This window comes from Lineus longissimus, chromosome 2, assembly GCF_910592395.1.
Source record: "Lineus longissimus chromosome 2, tnLinLong1.2, whole genome shotgun sequence".
NCBI classification, from domain to species: domain Eukaryota; kingdom Metazoa; phylum Nemertea; class Pilidiophora; order Heteronemertea; family Lineidae; genus Lineus; species Lineus longissimus.
The window spans coordinates 5,338,938-5,362,130 of record NC_088309.1 but is presented as its reverse complement, the minus strand read 5'-3'; the positions used below and the strand labels follow the sequence as shown (position 1 = coordinate 5,362,130).

The 23,193-nt window shown below is 42.4% G+C and overlaps 1 protein-coding gene across 1 annotated transcript; it reads right to left on the bottom strand.

The window, feature by feature from the left end:
- Positions 1-2,443: 2,443 nt before the first annotated feature.
- LOC135483968 (uncharacterized) lies at positions 2,444-15,864 on the bottom strand. Its single transcript, XM_064765040.1, has 25 exons — positions 15,634-15,864; positions 15,177-15,414; positions 14,910-14,963; positions 14,515-14,550; positions 13,877-14,172; positions 13,330-13,588; positions 12,818-12,952; positions 12,238-12,479; positions 11,875-12,100; positions 11,467-11,547; positions 11,265-11,291; positions 10,579-10,826; positions 10,071-10,305; positions 9,774-9,875; positions 9,186-9,424; positions 8,760-8,982; positions 8,457-8,498; positions 7,858-8,084; positions 7,493-7,703; positions 7,025-7,167; positions 6,416-6,743; positions 6,054-6,167; positions 5,683-5,808; positions 5,147-5,269; positions 2,444-3,773 (listed from the first exon to the last, which is right to left on the bottom strand). The coding sequence occupies exons 1-25, from the start codon at positions 15,862-15,864 to the stop codon at positions 3,535-3,537; spliced, it is 4,425 nt and encodes a 1,474-aa protein (XP_064621110.1). The 3' UTR covers positions 2,444-3,534.
- Positions 15,865-23,193: the final 7,329 nt, after the last annotated feature.

Below are 23,193 nucleotides of genomic sequence, written 5' to 3'. Positions count from 1 at the left end.
GTAAAATATTATTCCAAAATCGAAAATGGCCTGCAGATACTCAGAAAGTACAAGAGTTCGAAATGTGAGCATCACAGAAATGTATTCCATGTAAAATAATATTCCAAAATCGGATATCCCCCACAGATACCCAGAGGCAGAAAATCCACTAAACTTACCTATTTCGGCAACGCGGTTGTGGCGTGTCCCTTCACCTCAGCCAGTAATCCAAAAAGGCCTAGTCCTCACTCAAACTCGATTTGCCCTTCCTATTGAGTAGGCTGATAAATTAAAGCGTAAGGTCACGAAGCGAGTGGAATCCTATTCCGATTCGAGAGAAGATGATTGGAAAATTGCTCTGGGAATCCGAGTGATTTTACATGATTTCATGTCATGTTATCGCACAGTTACTAGCAGCCGAGCAATAAATGGGCCTATTTTGTACATTAACTCAAGAGCACTGATTGAGCGGCAGGGGACGTGTTTCATGAGGGGAGGCGGCATGGACGGATGGCGCTTCAATGGGCGGAACCACGCATTTTAACTTTCCATTCAAAAGCCCTCAATGGTATGAAATTAGTCCCTTCTTATGTAGGCCTAGTTACATACGTAACAGGGCGGGCATGTATTAGCGCAGCAGGGCTCAAAGTTGGTTTCGAGTCCTGAGTCGAACAGGGGCTTTAACCATGAGTGAAAAATAAGTATTTACCCAAATAATCAAATACTTGGTAAGCATTTCAATTTAGACATGAAATAAGTCATTTGTGTCCTTTTCCCTTATTTGGAGCCCGTTATTTTATTTAATGAATTGCGTCCGTGCGAGGAAGTCCTCGCTGATCAGTGCGAGGAAGTCTAGGTCCAGAGATGGATCCCACTGAATAAGTTACGATTATGATATGATGTGACTATAAAGTCACCAGTGGGGACTAAGTTTGCTGTCGCACCGGAACTCGTAATGCTTAAAGGCTCAATTCGGACCCCCACCCGTCGTGAGCGTCACTAAACTTAAACAGCTCAGTGCTCACAGACACCATGCCGATCCATCGTCGTTGTGCGTAGACCCTATATCCATCCTTCAGAAAGGAGGAGGCTTAAGGGACAGATACTTCTTGCTTCGGTTTTCCCCATCGTTTCCATGTATTTACACAGACAGCTAGAGACCATTGCATTTTCAATACTAAGGAGGGAATTTACGGAAAAACGCGTCAATCTTTCCTTCAACGTTCTCAAACAATGAGGTATGAAACACTCAAAAACGGGACCCGAGTAGGATTTTGAGTGTATAGGGTGCCGGGGTTCCACCCTGTACCGCTTTTATTTCATCACCACACTCTTTAGAGGACTCTGATGCTGGAGAAAGGGCGGTGAAGTGGTATGCATGCACGTACCATCAGGTGGGTCACCAGACCTCGGAGAAACTTAGGTCTTTTAAGTGCATACCTTTCTATTAACAGGAGGGTGTTGAAAGGATGATGCGAGGTTTGGAGTCCGTTTCCACTTGGCGTATCCATTGATATAACTCAATGATCCGAGTTCTCACCGTGCGTCCACATGGTCGTGGTGGTAATGCATTACACAACTGTACATGTATAGCTGTAACATTTTAGGCTCGTTATACATTTCCCACTGGTAACGGTTCCAAATCACAGCGAGAGAGAATCAAATAATTTAGGCCGGGTCTTTTTGGCAAGCGGCTCGCCGAACAGGCATCTTTTGTTGCCCTGCTTGGAGAGCCGCTTGCCAAACAGCACTAAAAATCAACTCTGTTCGGCAAGCCGGTGTAATGTTTTTGAGTGTTTCTGTTTTTGAGTGTTTCCCCTCATTGTTTGGGAACGCTCAAAAATAGATTGACGAGTATTTCTGTGTATCCCCCCTATTGAAAAGTCATGGTCTCTCTAGCTGCCCATTGTTTGGAAACACTGAAATATGGGGAACAACCACAGATGTTACACCGGGCTTGCCAAACAGGGCAAAAATACTACCCTCTTTGGCGAGCCGGAGAGGTTACAACATGTTGGCCAATCAGAGAGCAGTGACGTTATATTCGAATTTATATGCGCATATTTGACAATGGCCGACTTCCCGCTCTCGATTCAATTTTTGTTACTAAACTCGGGTTTTGGTCAATAATCCATGAAGAAGCATGTACATGTACATGACTGTATGGATTTACAAAAAAAGTCATAAACGTGATTTTACTGATAAGCATGTTAAATGCATTAGTGTGCATTTCTAAAGGCGTTTCACTGTAACTCCAGTGTTGCTGACCGTGTTGCCACGAATGATAATGAGCTCCTGGATGGTTGAATATGCATGAGTTCGGCTCTCCATCTAGGGCAGAAAAAAGGCGCTGTTTGGTAAGCCGGGCTTGCCAAATAATCACTTCCAATAATTTAACTCAAAACCTTTAATAGTATGCATTATAATTATTATTAAAAGTAGGAAAATAATGCTGAACAAACATTGTCAGATACTTTTTTCCAAAAATATACACAAATCAGTTACTTTTTTTCATTTACGACATTGGTAAATAAAGCTTACAATAAGTTAGAATCCAGGTATGTGACTAACTCTACTGTGCGATATATATCTACATGTATAGAAATAGTGATAGGACATGTGTTACAGCAATGAACTGTGCTAATACATTGTAAGTTCATGGAACATAAAAAAGAAAGGTCGGTGGTCGGTGGTCCAGTGTCCGTGAAATGAATTTAATATCGGTAAAAAAATATTTACAAAGCTACATATGTACATCATCCTCGACAAACCAGCGTCAGTCGAGTGGTGGCCTGAAGTTCAAGATGCATGTAGCCTACATAAATCGGCTTAGGATATAGTGTGGAGACGGTGTCTTCCCATTTCGCCGTTCGTGGACTTTTCAGTTGCGAAACCTACCAACACGATAACAAAGTAACAATCATTACAACCACAGATTTTGATATTTTTCATTTTCCCGTTCTTGTTGAATTCTATACAGCAAAGGCTATTTAAAAAATACATGTATCTATCAATCACTATATTCCTCAGTAAGACGAGCAACAAACGACAAAGCACAAACAAAAGACCAGAATTAACAACATCAGTAAAGGTGATGATGCATTGGTTGTCAACACGCGCGGAAGAGACCACAAAATGTCGACAAAGACAAAATAGGCTCCATTACAAAATGATGAGCGAGGTGGACTATTTACATAATACAAAGCAATGAATTTACATCATGACCAATCTTCAAAATCAACGACTGCTGCATCTATTATTGAATTTTTGAAGTAGATTAATGCAAGACCTCATTCGAGATCGAATAAAAGTATCCTGTCTGAACCTGAATGCTCTGCCCAAATCACAGACTGCGAAACCAGCTTACAATATTGAAGATTTTCAACATCCGTTACAACAATAAAGTAGGCCTACATATATACACAGCATATGTCATAGAACGTTCCCATTGGTTTAAAACAGCAGAAGATATGTCTTTTAAGTTGAATGTTGGCAATATGGATGAGAACTGATAAAATTACAAAAATATATTTTGGTTTATTTACAAATAATACACTATCGGTCATAAATTTCTGTAAACTCTGGAAGGGCGTAGTCTGGGTTGTGTCTCTTGACGCTCTGCCGCCTCATACTTTGTTGCATCTGCATCTTCTTGTTCATATCCTTCTTCTTGCTGCCCTTGAACATCATGGCGACGGCGACCAACAAGCTGCCCAGAGATACCAGGATCATCCACACGATGAGACCGATAAACACGTTACGATTCAAAAATGTTGTGGTGGTAGCCAGCGCAGCTGCAAGTAGAAAGAGAGATAGGGGATGATAAGGTAGGGAGTATTTTTTTAAAAATTTCGCCGTAATTTTTTAGTCATTCTACACCTTGCGAGTGCTCTAACTCGAGAAGATTGCAGCTGCCGGAATGAAACATTATGATTATGTTACAAATGTGGCCATCCAAATACCTCGATCGGTATGTTTTTGGGCGCGTTTCGACTCTTAGTTTTTCCCTAGGGGTTACATGAAGGTTTTTCCGAATCGTAACAGGTTTCAAAGAAGGCCGAGCCATTTTCGAGAGTTATTTTGCAAAAGTTACTGTGAAAAGCAATGTGAGATTGTCAGTGATCTCGAAACGCTTATCACTATTTTCAATTGTACGGGCGTCATCGAAATGTCTACAGGTTTGAGTGTGCAAAATGCCACCAATCATACAGAAAAAGAACTCCATCAAGAATGGAAAACTCCGCCGTGCTAGATTGAAAGTAATTGCAAACAAGTAAGAAATAGATGGTCTGCAACGAATAAGAAACTATTTGTTAAAAATGTAATTAAACATGCCCAACAAGACAAGATAAGATAAGGTAAATGTAATATTAAAAAGAAAATAAGGCATGAAAATAAAACTGAATTTATCTAAGTGCGCATCTTTCCGGTGGTCATATTCTGCAACCCAAATCAGCAAAATAAGATTATTTTATAATATTTTTTTAAATTTCTTAACAGTGATGTGGTACGGTGAAAAGAGCCGGTTGCATATTTTGCTGATTTGGGTGAACACTATAGAGTCCGCAGAACCATGACCACGCCTGAACTCTGAGTGTCTCTAAACAAAAACAAGGGCAAACATGCTGAAATAAACTAAAAACACACTCTCTTATCCTTAGTATAGGTAGTAACTGGCTACCGGAATCTCCCTATTACGTTCACTGCCTCGGTAAGTATGCCTGGAAAGTGTCGAAAAGGTTTCTCCCGCCGGAGGGCTGATGGGGCGTCTCTTCTTGTAAGGTTTGGAGTAGCAGTAGACGATGATGAGCGTTAAAGAGCAGACAGAAAGCACGCCAGCCCAAACTATAATGCCAACAAACATTGCTCTGTTGACAAGGTTATTGGAGCCAGATGATTGTGCACCTAGAACAGACACCGTGAGCAATGTTACAATATAATGTCGAATAAATATAATGTTCTTGAGAGGTGCGGGGCACGATAGCGAGAACTACCTTTTCAGGCAAAGGAGTTGATGGAAGTATGGCGACCTTTGGCCGATGTTGCAGATGTCCTTCGTAATTTTACGACCACATTTCATCGAATCGTATCATGATATTATCATCATCTTTCACCTGGTGATATCATAAGACATCTAAAGCCTACAGAGACTACAGAGAGCACTTACCAGTATTTCCCTGTTCGTTGTAAAACACGGATGAACCAGTTCCTTTGTAGCAAGCATAACTTCCCTCTGTGTTCAAGCAAACTTCATCATTACTGCATGGGTTCTTGAGACACTCGTTCAGATCTGCAACAGACAAAATGGAGAAGTTGAAGGTGTTGTCAAGGTAGAGTGCATCTTCATATCGTAATTTCTCGTCGGTAGTGAGATAAATCGTTGAAGATGTTATATATATATTGATATCGTGCCAGGCAACCGGCGTACTGTCCTGGGCGTATTGCTACTCGTCAGATGACACTCTTTTTTGTTGAGGGAAAGAAAGGCGCCGGAAATTCAGAGAATGGTTATATTTCATCATTGATCGTCAAAAAGGAGGTGTATTGTCGTACATGCACAAGGTGTAAGACGGAAACTCCGAAAAATATTAAGCCAAACAGAAAAGGCGAGGCGAGATCATTACCAAGAATTGGTAATGCTTGAAGTAGCCACCATGGGTAATGCAAATCGATCTGACATGGAATCACAAATTGTCTGCTTACCATCGCAATGTCTCCCATTGGGTGATACATTGTACCCATTTTTACAGGTGCACGTGGCGGATCCAGGGACATCATTTACGCAATTCTGTTGACACATACCGTTATATGTATTACATTCATTGATATCTGGAAAAAGGTAAAAGTGCAATGAATGTTAACACCATATCAGATATGATTGACTTGCGCAAGAGGACAAGGCCAGCGCTCAAACAATTATAGATGACAATAATCTCCGGACCCCCAAAATATATTTTGTGTTTCCTTTGGATCTTCATATGATCAAAATTTGTATGGCTGTGTGTTCTGGCGTACCCGCGGTTTATTAGCCATTGACTTGGGATATATGACCCAAGTATAAAGGAATTACATACCTGCACATGTCTTTTTATCATCTTGCAGGAGATAGCCGGGGTTACATGAACACTCAACAGCTCCGACCAACTCTGTACACACGTGTTGACAACCACTGACGGCACAAGATACGCCTGCAAGAGAGAGTACAACAGCTTACAACATGATACATTCAATGACACAATCCCTGACGATGTGGGTGATATCGAATCAAGTAGTTGAAAGCCAATCTTACAATCAAAGCAATATTGAAAATTGTGAACCTACTCCGGATGGCGTCCTAAAGTCATTTGAACATGGGAAAACTATATCTTTTCTCGATCTGCAAGATGCTAAACATTGGTTTAAATGCAGTGTGCAGTATGACCATCTTGATACTTACTCTGTACTGGTCCTACGTCTCCGACGTCTCCCTTAGGTCCTTGCTGGCCGGCAGGTCCCTGGTCACCTTGGTTTCCAGCTGATCCACCTACCCCCAGTGGGCCAACAACCCCCTCGTACCCCGTGAGGCCCATCACACCTTGAGCGCCAGTGACACCACGGGGGCCATTGTTGCCGATCAGCCCAGCGGATCCTTCACCGCCAGTCACACCGCGTGCGCCGAGATCACCTTGGTTGCCTGGAGCACCTTCCGATCCTGTCATCCCAACATCGCCCACGTCTCCTAGTAGACCCTGTTCACCGACAACACCTTGATCTCCAGTGGTACCCTTGAAGTAAAAAGGTTACGTTGAAGTTACGATCGAAGCCTTGTAAATGTCAGTCTCAACACCCAGCTGGATGATCCAAGCATGCAGTCGGAAGTGATGTACAATTACGTTCTGCATCAGCAATATTTTATCTATTATGCCAACACATAGACATACATTAACTTAAGGAATAGAGAAAACACGGCACGTTCTGTACGAGGCAATATCTACATGTTTCGTGTAATGATGGAGAGTAAATGTTATCTGCTTTTCTATACTAGTACGTTAAACAAGGAGCTCACCCGTGGTCCCTCTAAGCCAGCGTCGCCTGCCTCGCCTTTAACGCCTTGTGATCCTTGTTCTCCTTGTTGTCCTTGTGGACCGTCCGGCCCATCTGCGCCCATCTCGCCCATCTGTCCAATTGGTGGATCAAGGTAACTTGAGGCTGGAAGGCCAAACACATTCAATCCATTTGTTGCATTGTGGAAGTAGTTTTGGAGCTTACTCTTGAATTCGCTTACAATGCATTGTACTTGTAAGTATCATCAGTTAGTTATAGTAGTTATTTTAATGAGCCGTACAATAACATGATGACCAGGTGACGTGACGAAGGTTTTGTTATCGAATGGCTTCGAATCATCATAAGTTAACTGCTCTACTATTAAAGCATACAGAGAATGGTAAAGAATGTGATTTATCGAGCGATCGCCTTCTTCTTAATATTGCAGCTGGCTCTTGAATATTAAACGAATTCTGAATAACAGACTTACCGATTTCAACGTTTAATGCCCACTCGAAGACGAAATCGACACCAGTCGTTGAGACAGTGTCCCCCACTGATGGCGTACTGGCAAGATTCTTGATCGTATTCACGGTTGCATCACTGGTGATTTTGTAGGTCAATGGATTGGTGACGATGGTGGTGAATCCTATCCTGTCGGTGGTCTTCACAGCAATTGGGCTATGGGGAGATGGGTAGATCTGAAATAGAAATGTTGCTAGGCTTACAAATCACAAAGTGTCTGATGGTAGATATCGGAGTCAAAATGAGTAATAAGGAGGTTGAAAGCGCATGTGATTCCTTTCCCCCGGACTCTTATTTTCCTTCCAACCAAGGCACTATACAGCCACTTACCCTATATTCCCCAGGCCCATACCGCGCCAGTGTCTCCACTTCTCCAAGCAAGCGGTATGAGGTTCCACCAAGAGGCCTGAACACCTGCAGGCGAACAGGGTCTGTGGTCGCCAAGAACACATTATACTTGTATACGTATCCATCCTTGAGGTCCTGGTCCAAGATGTAGGTACTTGTGCCATCGGGGCCTTGGGTACCATTGGTCAAACCGTTACCTTTGGTAACAACTGGAATTGAGATAAATCACGTTATTCTTGACTTTATTTTTAACATTGTTGTTTGAACTTTTATGGGTTGATATCCCTAAAGATGCTTCTCCACTGGACCATTGGTTCGGGAAGATCGAACTTTGTCGGCAACCAGTCGATGGAAAGTAAAACTCCGATGTGAAACTCGTGCAATGTGTTAGCTCACCAACACCTCTGCACGATCGAGCCCTGGCGAAGACTTGGAACAATGCACCTTACAGCTCTGCGGGAAAGCTCTAAACGGCTGACCATACTGAGAAGAAAAATACCATCACTAGTTGTTTGGTCCAGTAGTGGCTCCTAGTATTTCTATCATCGACTCCTGCTACACCTCATTTATTGGATACTTACTTGTTAGTGGTGTTTCCGAAGGTGGCGGGATATAACTCGAGGCTGCAAGGATGAAGGAGGCAATAGTTATAATAACCCCCGAGACAGTAAGCATGCGTCAACAGGTTTCCGTAAATGTCCAAAAACTAAACAATCATTGCTTACTTCATAAAATGTGTGTTACTTCTTTCAATGACAAAAGGCAACAATATGAATATCAACCTAGAGCTATGTAACTTTTGTTAGCCAGGGTGTCAATCATGTAATTCCCAAACCTTTGCATCTTTAAAACTACATGTACTCAATAACATCATTTAGGCTTACATATTTCGATGGCAAGAGGGAATTTGTCGCTGAAAGAAATTCCAGTCAAGGTAAAGGGTTCGCCAACTGCAGGGTATCTTCCGATGACATTGAGGTCGAGGATTCCGACGTAAGAACCAGCATCTTGTTCCTGCCTGATATGGAGAGGGTTATTTCCAACCGTAGCGAACCCAAGTTTATCGCCTGCTTGAACAGCGATTGCATTCGTCTCATTGGGGTAGGCCTGGAAATATGAGAGGAAAAGTTACTAAAGGAAATTTGATAAGAAGTTGGAAGAGCTGGTGGCTTCACGACGTGGGCCGATTTGAATCAGGTCAAATTAACCTAAGGTATGTCCATGTAAACGGCCTTGCTTTGTGGTACGAGTTGCCATCAACTCGGTGAATGAATTCTCATCGATAAAACAAGCTTTGGTGCAATACTTACACTGTATAGGCCGCCCCCATCTTTCGCATAGAAGTCCATTTCTCCAACGAGGCTGACCTCGGAAGGTTTCAGAGCGTTCGGTCTCCAGATCTGTAACTTTATAGGATCTACTGTGCTCAGGTGCATTTCGAACCTGTAGACCCATCCTGCTGGGAGGTCATATCCTTGAAGGATGTAGATGCGGTTCATGTCGAAAACGGGTACACCACCACTCAGAACGTCATTGCCAACGTACTTGACTGAAAAAAGGTGAGGGGCGACATTATGTTGGTGTGAAAGATGATGGGTGATAGGGTAGAACGAATTGAATTGCGTTCTGAACGAACGAAGAGTACTGGGCCTACCATTCTTTGATTCTTACAAAATATTGCCGATATTTTACCTCACCTGTATACCTCATTTCCTTAATTTTGAACGCCCTATACTATTTAACTTCAAGTTGTGTGTTGTATGATTAGCTTCAAAGGCTTGAAAGATAATTCAAAGATCCACATTTCATAAGCTGTTCACTTTAAGTATCCCAGTAGTGCTGCATGGAGGATTTCCACCGAGGTACGCCAACAGGTCACAAACGATAGAGCAACTTACGGTTAACAGCAGTGGATGGGGGTGTCGTCGGCGTCTCAGTAGTTGCTGGAAGTGCAGTTGTTGGAGCTGCCGTTGTTGTAGGAATTTCCAGAGGAACTTGACCTGAAAAATTCAGATGAAATGTTAGGTTCATATTTGGAAATGGAATAACGCTAATCTATGAACTCTGTTAATATTCTTCTCGTCTACTTTTTAGAACCTTCAAAACTTAAAAATAATTTGATGGTCGATATACCAACAAGATAATAACACACATTGGTGTCCTCACGTTGGACGTAGGGCAATGACTATACTTACTGATTTCTACGTTCATGATGTAACTACCACTGCCTTTCAATCCATTTGAAAGGTTGATAGCACCATTTCCAGTAGCGGGGACAACGATGATGCCAGACCCAGTTCCGCCTGAAGTCGAGGCCATGGGATTACCACCCGAGACAGTGAATCCCATCTTGTCACCTGCCTTCACCAGCACACCAGCAGTGGCCCTTCGTCGCCTTCGTCCTGCACCGGCAGGGGGATTGGCATAAATCTGGTTAAAGGATGGGAATTGGTTATCAAATGAGCAGCATTGTAACCAGCTCTTTCAATACAAAAGGTTTGAATTTCTCGCCAAAAACTACATCAAATGATCATCCGTCACTCTCATAGTCAACTGACCCAATTACATGTAATTCCATAGTTAGTACAATTTTGGAGTCGAGTGCCTGACTCTTTCCCAGGTACATGTTGGCAATAATGTCCATTTCCCAAGCTTGTAAGGTAGGTCTCGATATTCTGTTTTCAAAATCTGTAATAAACCCACCTCAAAAACACCAGGTGCGTACGGAGCTCGGAAGGGACCAATCTCATAAACGACATTCAGGATGTTCGGATCAACTGGATCAGGCCTAAAGATCTGAAAGGTTACTGGGTCTGTCGAGTTCAAGACAACATTGAACTTGTAGAGGTAGCCATCTGTGAGGTTGAAGCCGTCCATCACGACAGAGTTGTTGCCTTCTATTCCGGGAAGCTTTGGCTCCATATCTACGTCATTTCCAATTTTCGTAGTTGCTGGGAAAACAATTTTAAGATTGAAGGACATGTAAATAGGCCTTTCTTGTACCAGTATGTATTTATGGCCTCATTGCTTTCTGTGTTTAAAGCAACGTTGCACAAAGAGTTCCATTTGCATCAAAAGGTTGCTCTAAAATCTACATGCAGAGAAATCAGAAAGTCATTCAAAGACTTGTTTGATAAACAAAACCTTAGAGACTGAAGGTGAACTTTTCTCTACGCATGATAATGATGCGAATCGTGCTTGAAGAACGTCATTTAATGCCAGGGGAACAATAGTGAATTTATTTTGATTCAATACTCTTAAGAACGCTGCTCTTCTGACATTGAAGACTCCTTTCCTGGGACAAGCCAACTCTGTGAGGTGGAAGGCTTGCCTGTATATGTAAGGTTGGCGAATACAAGAGACATTTCAATTGTAATGTATTTACTTACCTCCTGGTGCAGCGGAAGGTGTTGATACTGAAACATAGAGAGGAATATTTTGAAGGCGGTCTTGACAGAAGGAAATGAAAGTTTGAAATCTTAGTGTTCATGTATATGTGTATCACCGTTTTCGTATATAACGGAAAATATGGTGCCCAACTTGAGTCCTATAGTTACGCGAGATTTACTTTTTAAGGTACTTGACACTTACCTGGTGGTTGGGTGGATTTGTTGGGGGCTTCAGTTGGTATTGTTGGGTTAACAGGAGCAACAGTTGTTGGGACCATGTCGCCTGAATAAACAAATCATTATGAAAGAAAATGGTGAAAGATAAGGGTAGGCCCTGAGGATGTATTCAAAAGCGAGTTCATAAGCTTCATTGAAGACAAGATGAGATAAAAATGCAGCATCATCTTAAAAAATCTACACGCCTATTCGGTTAACGAATTAAGATGACGAATAAAGCCGTTTCAAAACTACATGTAGAATAAATTGAAAACAGTGATACTCTCATTTAGTGGTTCATGGTGAATTTAGCATCACGAATCGTTTGCCTGTCAGTAAAAACTTGTGAAAACATAAAGTGAACATATATTCAGATTACAAAATTCCTACTTACACCATTCTTGCCTCGTTGCAACTGTCACGGATAACGAGATGTTGTATGGGTGGAATCGGACGTTTATGTCATACACGCCATCAACAACTGGAATCTTATCCATCGAAGCCTGAAGCGTCCAGGCGTATTGACCGAACCTGAATGCCAAAACGCTCTTCTCATCAGTGGTGAAGCCGAATCTGTCATTGGCAAATAACCTGATGTTATCATTTTCTCCTGGGTACGCCTGTGAAGAAAAAGAATATTGCCAAATGAATGGATTTCTTGACGTTGTCGGAGAATAGCGATATTTTCCGTCGCTATAAATTGTTGCCTTGACATAAAACGTAAGCAAAGAAATTACCAAGAGAAATCTTAACTCACCCTATTAACCCCAGGGACGGTGCTTGGTGTGAAGTTCATGTTGGTAACCAATTGGAAAGACCTATCACGTGGATCTGTGCTCTGTGGCCGCCAGATTTGCAAGTGGGTATGGTGAAGCTCAGTGAAGTATCCTTCGAAGAAGCAGAGGTATCCTTGCAGGAGGTCGAATGTATCAAACACCACTGAGTAGATACCGTCTTTCATCGTCACGCCAGGGAGTGAGGGGTTACCAATCTTGTACACTATAACAGAAGAGTGTTTTGGAATTGACAACATGAAACAGAAACTCAAAACAAAGTGATGGACAAGACTTAGCATTGCATTCTGTACTGAGTCGAGTGGGGAGACACGAGGAAAGTGTAATTACCGGATTCCTTGTCTTTAATACTGATCCCAACGGCCTCCGGTTGTTAAGATAGACACAACGCTTTGGGTGTTGCAGGTTACCACTATGGACAATCAAATATTGTTTCAACCCAAACTAGACATCCATTACTACTAACAGGTTGAACAGCAAATCTCTTTAAGAGCCAGCGATTCAGAACATATCTTGGAAACAATCTGGTAATGGTCTTCTTACCTGCTCCTGCACCATCTGTGACCTTAGATGTCGGGCCTGGGGTTCCTGGATCTGGTGTCACTGCGGGTGTGGTCCTTACTGGTGGCATAGTCACAGCATCAGTTGGTTTCGGCGCCATCGTTGTACCGTCATAACCTGATATTGTGTGAAGAAAGTTTCAATGTTTTGCCTCTTTGTGTTATTCCAGAACAAGGCCGCCATCGATTGTTATATATATATATATATAAGAATATAGCGGAAATCTGCATTCAACTAAAAATTTATAGAGGCCAACAGGAAATATTTCGAGTATTTTTAACTTATTTTCTGAAAAACGCCAGATTGCAAATCCCAATGAAATATCGATGCATGCCAAAGAATGAGAAAAGGCTGAGAGTCTTAAAAGAACACATCGTAGGAGGACTTTTAAACAAACTATAATGGAAATCTACCAAATCTACCGGCTAATGTTACAGAAGAATTTGGAAATTGCATGTAACTGAATAAAAGTTCTCAGGAAAGCATTAACTTACATAGGTCAACATGAGTTGCATATGTGACCGACAAGGAAAACTTGTAGACGAGGAACTTGACATTTATTTCATAGTTATCTCCAGGCTTTGGTACTTCATTCGTATTGAGCTTGCGGAAGAGTGTTCGGCTTCCCGGGACGTTCCCACCGAAGTTATAACCCACAGAATCTTGGAGAATGGAGGTGAAACCGAAGTAGTCCCCTTCTTTGAATCGAATTGGTGTGTATACACCGTTAACAGTACGATTGGCAACCCACACCTGAATGGTAAAAACAAAAATAAATTGACAGAAGTACATATATTTCAGACCAACCAAACTTTAAGAATAAGTCTTTCTGTCCAATTGTTTAACAAGCACTGAATGGATTGAGAACTTAACATAAATGACTATACAACCTGCTGTGGGTTGTATGCTGAAGACCGAGGTAAATACATGTAGTTCTTACTTTGCAGGGTTGCATCAGAAAGAACACTATTATTTTGCACCGGCAGTCATATGTTACATCAAATATTTTGTTAGGTCTACAAAGTCAACTCTGATACTGACCCTGACGGCTTTATTCGCCTCGTCCACACTATAAGTAGTTTCATCGGTGAGCGTGAATACGTTCGGCTCGACACTTGTTGCATTTCGTCGCCAAATCTGGAAGTTTGTTGGCAAAGTGTCCGCCATGAAGGTATCAAAGTAGCAGACAACACCGTATGGAAGCTCAAAGCTGTAGTCGAGGAGGATATGAATATCTGTCTCCTTCTTGGTTGCTCGGCCAGGGATTATAGGGTTTCCCGTAGTCACAACGGCACGTGGAAGTCCAGTCGTCTTGGGCTGAGGTGCCCCGGTTACAACTGAAATGCAAGTTATCAAAAGAGCGTAGAGAAATGTTAGAAGCAAAGAGACGGTTGTGGCAAAAACGTTAAGTATGCAATTTCGACATTAATTGGCATGTGAATCCTTGCAGCCGCAGACAATTGATTAGTTTAGATCGGTTTATTTATAAATAAACCGATCTATACTAATGTATACAAGAACTCAGTAACTTTCATTTTATTCTTAAAGCAGAGAGTGTGATATCGCACGGAGTAGACTTTTGTAGAAACCCTCAAAGTGTAATGTCTATAAAAAGATCTCCCTTATATGGACAAAGTATATTGGACTTTTGTAACTGCAAATAAAAAAGTCAGACTTACCAGGAGTTGGTGCTTGGGTCGTTGGTACGTCAACCTCTGGAAGAACAAGTTACACAATTACATCAGACCCGTTGTTCGAAAGCTGTTGATGGGGTCAAAGCCTGTACCTCAGCGAGGTACATTTCAGATACATTTTGCAAGTAATTTTATTTTTCTGCTGCTCAGAGACGGTACATATACTAGTATAAGCAGTTGGTATAACATAAAAATTCGTCATTACACGTTCAATATACTCTATAATATCAGTTTACCATGTAAATTTGACGATTCTTTAGGACACTATAAATACAGTCATCTTAAACGCATCTTTAGAATTGATGCCTTGTTCGGCAGATCTTTTGGGAATCATTGAATTAAAAGCGTTCGTATATTGTATGTTAGTTCCATGTACTTACTTGTTGTAGGCGTGGTAGGTCTTGGTGTATATGGGCATGGTGTTGTTGGAAAACCTGCAATGGAAACCCATATATTTTATAATTGGATGCCATCATTGAAGAGCAAGCTGATGTAAAGTACACCTTAGTCTTACCCTTTCGTTTAATTATCATTTTGGACGTTCCGGCCTTAGTGATCATAAGCAAAGAAACTAGGACAAAATGAAATAGAAAAAGCTCAGACTACAGCAAGTTTGACTTGTTAACCCCATGCGAAGATATACTTACAGAGTGATCTGTCTGTAGATACTCTTGTTCCAAGAGAGTAGATGTATGATGGCACAAAAACATCGATATCCATGATATCCCCAACACTGGGGATGACTTGTTCACTGGGGTCCTGCAAGTCTCTATTGAGGGAGAATTGTGCTCCGAAATTATAGGCAACTGAGCCCGCTTCATCGGCGATATTCATGAAGCCAATGTGGTCACCTGCTTTTACGGCAATTGGGTCTCCCAACTGCACCTAAAAAGGAATTCAGCAATGAATTTCATTGTAAGCTCTTCAGTAGTCATTACTTACGAAGTTTGCAATAAGGTAAGAGGTTTTGAGTGTGAACCTTAAACATCAGTATCATTTGATTCTGCCACCGTCTGTTCTGATTCGGATCTGAAACCGTGCAACGGACCCAGACTGGAGATGACACGTCTGTACAGCGAAAGAAAGCTCCGTGTATATACTTACTGACTGCTCGCCAGTGACTAACGCATTATATTCGAGCTGTCCGACAAGGGAAAAGTGCTTTGCGCCTGCGTTTGCTGCAGTTGCTACTGGATCCGCCCTCCAAACTTGCAATAAAACAGGTCCGGTGTTCTTTATGAAGACCTCGAATGTACAGACGAAACCATCAGTCAGTGGGATGTCTTCCAAGACATACGTATGCCAGCCTTTTGCTGATGCTTGCCCGTCTATCATTGGGTTTCCAATTGGAGTGACTGAAATAAGAGTAGGTTATTTTGCATGATGTCTCATGACTGAAAGAAATGCACTGAGATAACCTGATACGGCAGCTTTCCTCATACATATCATGGTATCAAGGTATCAATGTGGGACAGCAATGGGTTGCAAAGTCAAACAGTGTTCGGGATCTCGGGGTGTGGCTGGATGAGGGCATGACAATGCAGGAGCAAATTAAGGCGATTTGCAAGAATGTAAATGCTGCCTTGTATAAGATAAGCCGAATTAAAAAATTTCTCGACACAAGTAGCATCGAGAGGCTTATCCATGCCTTTGTCATGTCACGCCTTGACTCCAATAATGGGATTCTCTACGGTCTCCCTGACAAGGCGCTGGCTCCCCTCCAGAGACTCCAGAACCGGGCAGCCAGGATCTTGACCGGGACGAGAAAGTATGACCACATCTCACCGGTTCTTAGGTCTCTTCACTGGCTCCCGGTGAAGCAGCGTGTCATTTTCAAGGTCCTCCTGATGTGTTTCAAGGTGGTCCGGGGTTATGCACCTGCATACCTGAGCCTCAAACATGTTGAGAGGCAGCGTGTCACCAGGTCATCTAATGACACGTCATTGGCGTGTATGCGGATAAAGACAAGATTCGGTGACCGCTGCTTCTCATCATGTGGTCCCCGGTTGTGGAATGCCCTACCGGAGCACATCAGGGGGGCGGACGCGCTGCTTGCTTTTAAACGACTCCTAAAATCCTGGCTGTTCGAGGAAGCATTTCTTGGTGGGGAGGTAGCGCCTTGAGCAGGTTTACCTGGAGTTTGGCGCTCTATAAGACATTGTTGATTGATTGATTGATATCATACATGCTTCTTCGCCGACCAAAAGCTTCAAAGCCTGAACCATGCAAGTGATAGTACAGTTTGGCATAAACTTTAACTTGTTTTACTCCTTTAGTTAGGCCTGGTAAATTCAAGGTCAGGTTACCCGCTAGCTCCTGACTTACTTTGTTTAAACAACCGGGCCCAAGGCAGTAACAAGTCATGTCACTCGCTAACTTGGCTTATCCCCTTTAGTCCAATGAATAGACATAACGCAAAGTTAAAGTCTGATCAAGTTAGTTGTTGACTTGTTTTGGACGCCTGGGCCCAGAGCTCCATCAGCGATATCATGGTCGTAAATAATAAACCATCCACCTTGATGATCGACTGGCTTCAGAAAATGAAAATATGGAAGGGAGAATTCCTATCGAGTACTTACTGTTTTCATCAGCTGCGGGGGCACATGTGGGATAATCGGTAGCTGGTGCTGGTGCTGGGGTGGTTGGTATGTAATTCTCTGGAAGAGCAAGTTACAAAATCACATCAGACCCGTTGTTCGAAAGCTGCTGATTGGGCCAAATGCTGCCTCTAGTACCTCCTGACATTGTTATTTCCATTGGTAGTTACACCTCAGTATCATATAATGCTTATCAGCTGATCATATTTTCTCTTGTTTCCATAGATGAAATTGAAGTGCGGCAGTTTGGAAACCACAGCTTACTTTAAGGTAGATGTATCGCATTGCCACAGGGTAAGTGAGAACTAAAACTATTGATGGCTGATGACCAAGTCTGGAACATCTGAAACATAGATTATCTGGAAGTGATGAATCCTTGTGAGGATATTGGTACTTACCGATGACAATGGAATAAGAAAATATATCTGTTACTGCCAAAGAAGAATCTGTCAACTCGTTTCCTGCAACAGGCACGGAACCATCATTGGCCTTGTACTGGTACCTGTATCCTTCTGGTGGTGAAACAGTATTGACTGCGACTGTTCCTGTGGCAGTTTGGGTGAACCCGATCAAATCGCCTGGCTGGACAATGACTTCGGTAGCTGGAGGAATCTAGTAAAAGAAAAGGAGCAAAGTTCTTTTATCTGCCTCACACATTCCTTCATCTCTCCTGCCCAGTTTTAGACCATCCCAGAGCAATGGCATGCAAAAAGGACAAATCAAACAGAATTTCAGAGAAGAATATAATTAGACTCGACTCTATGCGTGCAGTTTGTGGCTCCCATGTTCAACAACTATCCTGCCATACTGGCCGAAGTACTAGTTCATCCCAATAACCAACATGTGGCTTTGGTTCGAAAGAGACCCAGTGACTTTTCATCTTAAGAAAGCCGACAAGGGTGATACATGAAATGGAACAGGAACAGGAATTGTTGTTGCTTACCTCGAGCTCTTGGCCAGTTTGTGTTGGTGTGTATGCCTGGCTGTACTTCAGTGTATAAACGGAAACGCTATTTACGGTAGCTGACTTCCTCCAAATCTGCAGGTACACCACACTGGTGTCTGTTGGGTTCAGCTTGAAGCTGCTCAATTTGGCCTCGCGAGTTACTTCCTCAGAGGTCATGATGTATGTGCGTTGTTCTTGGGCACTGGATGTTCCGGGCACAGCTGGGAAACCAATGACTGGAAGGAAAACAGTTACTGATCAATTGCTGTTTATGACTTTTAAATGCCGTAAAACCTGATACGGAGCACTACAAACAAAGGCGTATAACAGAAACTATCGGAATATTAATTAATTAAGAGCTGACAGGTCCATGCTAAATATTATCCTCAAGGATTAGTGACAGAAACACTTGTACGCGATGATTCAATCCTCAAAAGAGTATGAAAAATGTGTCTTGATACCATTGTCTTCCCTTGGAGTCTCAGTGCTTTCAGGAGAGGCTGTAGACAATAATGGGGCAGGTGTGGTGTCGGGGGCATCTAGGACTGAAGTAAAAGAAGAAAAACATGAATTAAGTATCTAATTACTGTGGAAGGGTAAAGAAATTAGCAGATGTTCTATTACCTGGAAGCGATACAAGGAAAAAAAGAAGCGAATCTTTATTGTTTGTTGCCACCAGCGCAGCTTAGTTAAAGCAGAGCCAGCAGTCGACGAGATTGTACCGAATTATATCGTCGACACTTATTTCTTTTTCTCGAAGAAATTGATGGAAATTTGCATGTATACTTACGGACATCGGGTAAGACAGATATGCGCTTGCCATCAACCCATTCCCCGACTGTCATGGTCTGACCCACAGAAGGTGCAGAAGATGATCCCAGTTGCCTGACGCCAAGGACGTTCCCAACCTTGTTCGTGGTGGCAATATCGTAGGCTTTTATGACGCTAATTCCAAGGTATTCGTCACCGTCGAGTTGGACTGGCTGTTGTAGAATGAGCTAGAAGAGAGCATGATATGCATGTTCACACGTGTTTGATCGAACCAAACGTGGTCTATCTCCATCATCAGTACCACCACAAATGTCATTCTTCTTATGAAGGGGGATGCTTCTTTCACAGTGGAGCAACAGTATGTCAATAAGTCAACGTCAAAGTGCGTGCGTTTCTTGCAGAGCAATGCCCCATCATCAAATCTCAAATCTAAGGTCTGATCGGGTTAAAATACAGAAACACTTACCCTGTAATACCCAGGAGCCGGAGGACTAAACTCAACTTCAGCTTTCAGTGTGAAGTCTTGAGTGTCAACGGTAGGGGCACCAGTCGGTTTCCACACCTGTATCTTGATGGGCGAGCGCTCCTTGGCGTAAATGCGGAGCCCAAACAGACTTCCAGCCGACATGGTTTCCTCCACCAAGATGTACACAGTGTTGTTGTAAGGAAGGCTTGCTTGGCCATCTTTGACTGGCTTGTTACCGCCATCATCGGACACTGGAATTTAAGGGAGAACATCAACCAATTGAAGAGTAAACGATTTTCTATGAGCAAAAATGGTCGACTTTGATATCATTGCCAATTTATATCGAATGTGAAATTTAAGAGAAGAAATCGAATTTACCCCACTTACCACTATCTTCAGGATCAAAAGGTTCCACAGTTACGGAGAGAGAGAAGATACGGTTGATTATGCCTGGTACATTCACGTTGTCGCCAACAAGGGGAGCCCCGTTTGAGGCAAGGTTCTTGTACGAAACTTCTTCATCGCCATCGTTGTATGCCACTGTTCCGAATCCTTCTGAGATGAAGCCGACTTTGTCACCACTTAGTAATTCGACCTTGTTCGTTGGATATATCTGAACAAAAATCAAAAAGACTAATGAACGATTTCCAAGGGATATTGGTTGGTTGAAAGAAAATACTTCATCTTGATCTTACACTTTTTTACCTCAACTACCCAAACATCAAATGCGAAAGGGATAGTAATAACCAGGATACAAGTTGATAAATCTGACTACTGTACATAGAATAAATCAGGCACGCGGACGTGACGCGTCGTATCCTCTTTATTGTACCCTGGCATCACTATGATCGAGGGAAAAGAATAGTGGGACCTAGGCACTTAAGGTAATGCCAGTGTCCATAATGTGAAATCACTTACCTCTATTGCTCCAGGTGCAGTTGGTATGAAAGTCTCCTCCGCGATCAGAGTATACTGATTATTAGCGCCAGTTGGACGATAGATCTGGACAGTCACTGGAACGACCGCCTTCAGGTAAGCGTTATACTTCTTCAAAGTTCCCGTGGGCGTGTTGTATTTCTTGAGGATGTGAATCCACCTGTGGTCAGTGTCCCTCTTTCCATTCTCACTTGGGTTGCCGATGTCAGCTGTTGGTGGAAAATATGAATCAAACTTGTTGTCGGAGCTATATTCTAATAAACAATCCTGTTTGACTTAGTCTGTTAACTTTCAAGGTATGTCTAATCTCAGGCGACCAAATACAATTGACGGCACAGTTCACGGTCAAGAATAGAGCCGTACATTTCGCAGGCAATTTTATTTTCTGGTGCCGCTCAAGTGAAAGTGCAGTACTGGTATGACGATAATCAACAAGTTCCAAGATGACTAGAAGTTAAGGAGTCAAAAGTGTATTTACAGCCTTGGTCTGGAGTAGTTGGAGGAGCAGTGGGGACTTCTGGAGTAGTTGGTGGATCAGTTGGCACTTCTGGAAAGAATACATAAAAATTCGTCAATAAACGTAGGGGCCTACCGGTATATAATACTGTATAATATCAGTTTGCCATATAACTTTTGAAGATGCTTTATATTACAAACCAGTCAGGGCTGCTTTATTGTTGACTGTAAGTCGTAATGAATTACTCTGAGAGAAGGGAATATTGTAATCGGAGTTGAATCTACTCTACATAATTACCACTGCGATATACGAAAACAGTTAACAGGTAGATTTTCAAGCTGCTTTTCTCGAATCATTGAATTCGAATCGTTTGTATCTTGTATGATAGTTCCATGTACTTACTTGTGGTAGGCGTGGTAGGTCTTGGTGTATATGGGCATGGTGTTGTTGGAACACCTGCAATGGAAACCCATATGTTTTATAATTGGATGCCATCATTGAAGAGCAAGCTGATGTAAAGCAAACCTGGCTTGAATCTAGTTCACCAGGAGAATTAGTCCTACCCTATCGTTTAATTATCATTTTGGAGGTGCTGGCCTTAGTGATCATAAGCAAAGACGTTTGACTTGTTAACCCCATGCGAAGATATACTTACAGAGTGATCTGTCTGTAGATACTCTTGTCCCAAGAGAGTAGATGTATGATGGCACAAAAACATCGATATCCATGATATCCCCAACACTAGGGATGACTTGTTCACTGGGGTCCTGCAAGTCTCTATTCAGGGAGAATTGTGCTCCGAAAGTATAGGCAACTGAGCCCGCTTCATCAGCGATATTCATGAAGCCAATGTGGTCACCTGCTTTTACTGCAATTGGGTCTGCCAAGTACACCTAAAAAGAAATGCAGCAATGAATTACATTATGTTCACAATGATAGTGATGTTCTCTTCCCAAAACCTCTTCAGTTCATTAGCGATGAGGTCTAGAGTAAAGTTAAAGCCCCTATGACTGAGAAGATACAAGATGATTGCCAAATAGTATTAGAAACCTCCCAGCCTGATCCGAATTTTAAAACCGTTGAGAGTTGACAATTGGCACCTTTATTTTGGCTGGAACTTGAAATCTTAATACTAGCAAATAGGACAGTCTCAACACGAAGTGAATGCCAATTTTAAGGGTGATAGTCAATTCTTTATTTTCCAGAGAACAGGCTCACACCCCTAAAATTAACATTAACTTCATTTTGAAGGAGTTCTAATTGCTTTAACTTTTCAAGTTCTAGCCAAAATGATGGTGTCCGTGAGAGGGTGACGATAAAGGATTGCATATTAGTCTGAAAATAGGACAGCAGAATTTGCTTTTGAAATGTTTATCAGGCTTCATACTAAACTATAAGCTGAATTGAAATGCGTCGCATTGATGATAGGTCAGTATATGTATGCATTCAAAGCCAAAGAAAGCTACTTACTGTCTGCTCGCCAGTGACTAATGCATTATATTCGAGCTGTCCGACAAGGAGAAAGTGCTTTGCGCCTGCGTTTGCTGCAGTTGCTACTGGATCCGTCCTCCAAACTTGCAATAAAACAGGTCCGGTGTTCTTTATGAAGACCTCGAATGTACAGACGAAACCATCAGTCAGTGGGATGTCTTCCAAGACATACGTATGCCAGCCTTTTGCTGATGCTTGCCCGTCTATCATTGGGTTTCCAATTGGAGTGACTGAAATGAGAGCAAGTCATTAATGCCTTTATGACTTGAAACTAATGCTAAGACCAAGGGGTAACATAGTTTTTCCCATAACTGCTGTCATTGAGTGCTGGTATGAATGGCATTCAAAGAACACATTATTCCTACAAACGCAAGTCATCATAGTTTAAATCTTCTCAGCATTCGAGCGAAGGCCCCAAATGATATAAGCTGCTGTATATGACTGAAGATGTTTGACTATACCCACTTCAAAGATATTTGATCAGCTTGTACTTGCAGAAGTGTAGATAGCATAAGTGCTAACATGATTTAAGAACGGAGTTCCCTACGCTGGAGATCCTTTTGAAGGAAAATTACAGTTTGGTGGCGCTGGAATATTAGCATCATAAGACCAAGGAGTACTCACCATTACCGTCCGCTGTTGGAGCACAGGTTGGATAGTCCGTAGCTTCTTGGGTTGGTTTAAGGGTAGTTGGTGCCTTTGTTGTTGGTTCTGGCGTAGTTGGAGCTTCTGTGGTTGGTGCCATTGTAGTGGGTTCGGGCGTAGTAGGTGCCTTGGTTGTGGGTGCTTGAGTCGCAGCATCAGTTGTTTGCACTAAAATATCAAACATATTGTGGAAATCAGACTGTTTGACCCCGTGTGACAGCGGATATAGTCCCCCTGGAGTCATAGTCCGGTAGCATTGTATTTGATCAATTAAGCAGCATGATCTATTGTACCGCTAACCCTAACCAAAACATTTAGCAATGCGGGCTATTGTTACACGGACTATCAGCCCTAG

Coding starts and splice junctions, on each gene's coding strand:
- LOC135483968 (XM_064765040.1), bottom strand. CDS start 15,864: ATGATAGACGGGCAAGCATCAGCAAAAGGCTGGCATACGTATGTCTTG. Junction 14,551..14,909: donor ACCTACCACGCCTACAACAA/GTAAGTACATGG, acceptor TTGTTCTTCCAG/AGGTTGACGTACCAACGACC. Junction 11,548..11,874: donor TGCAACGAGGCAAGAATGGT/GTAAGTAGGAAT, acceptor TTGTTTATTCAG/GCGACATGGTCCCAACAACT.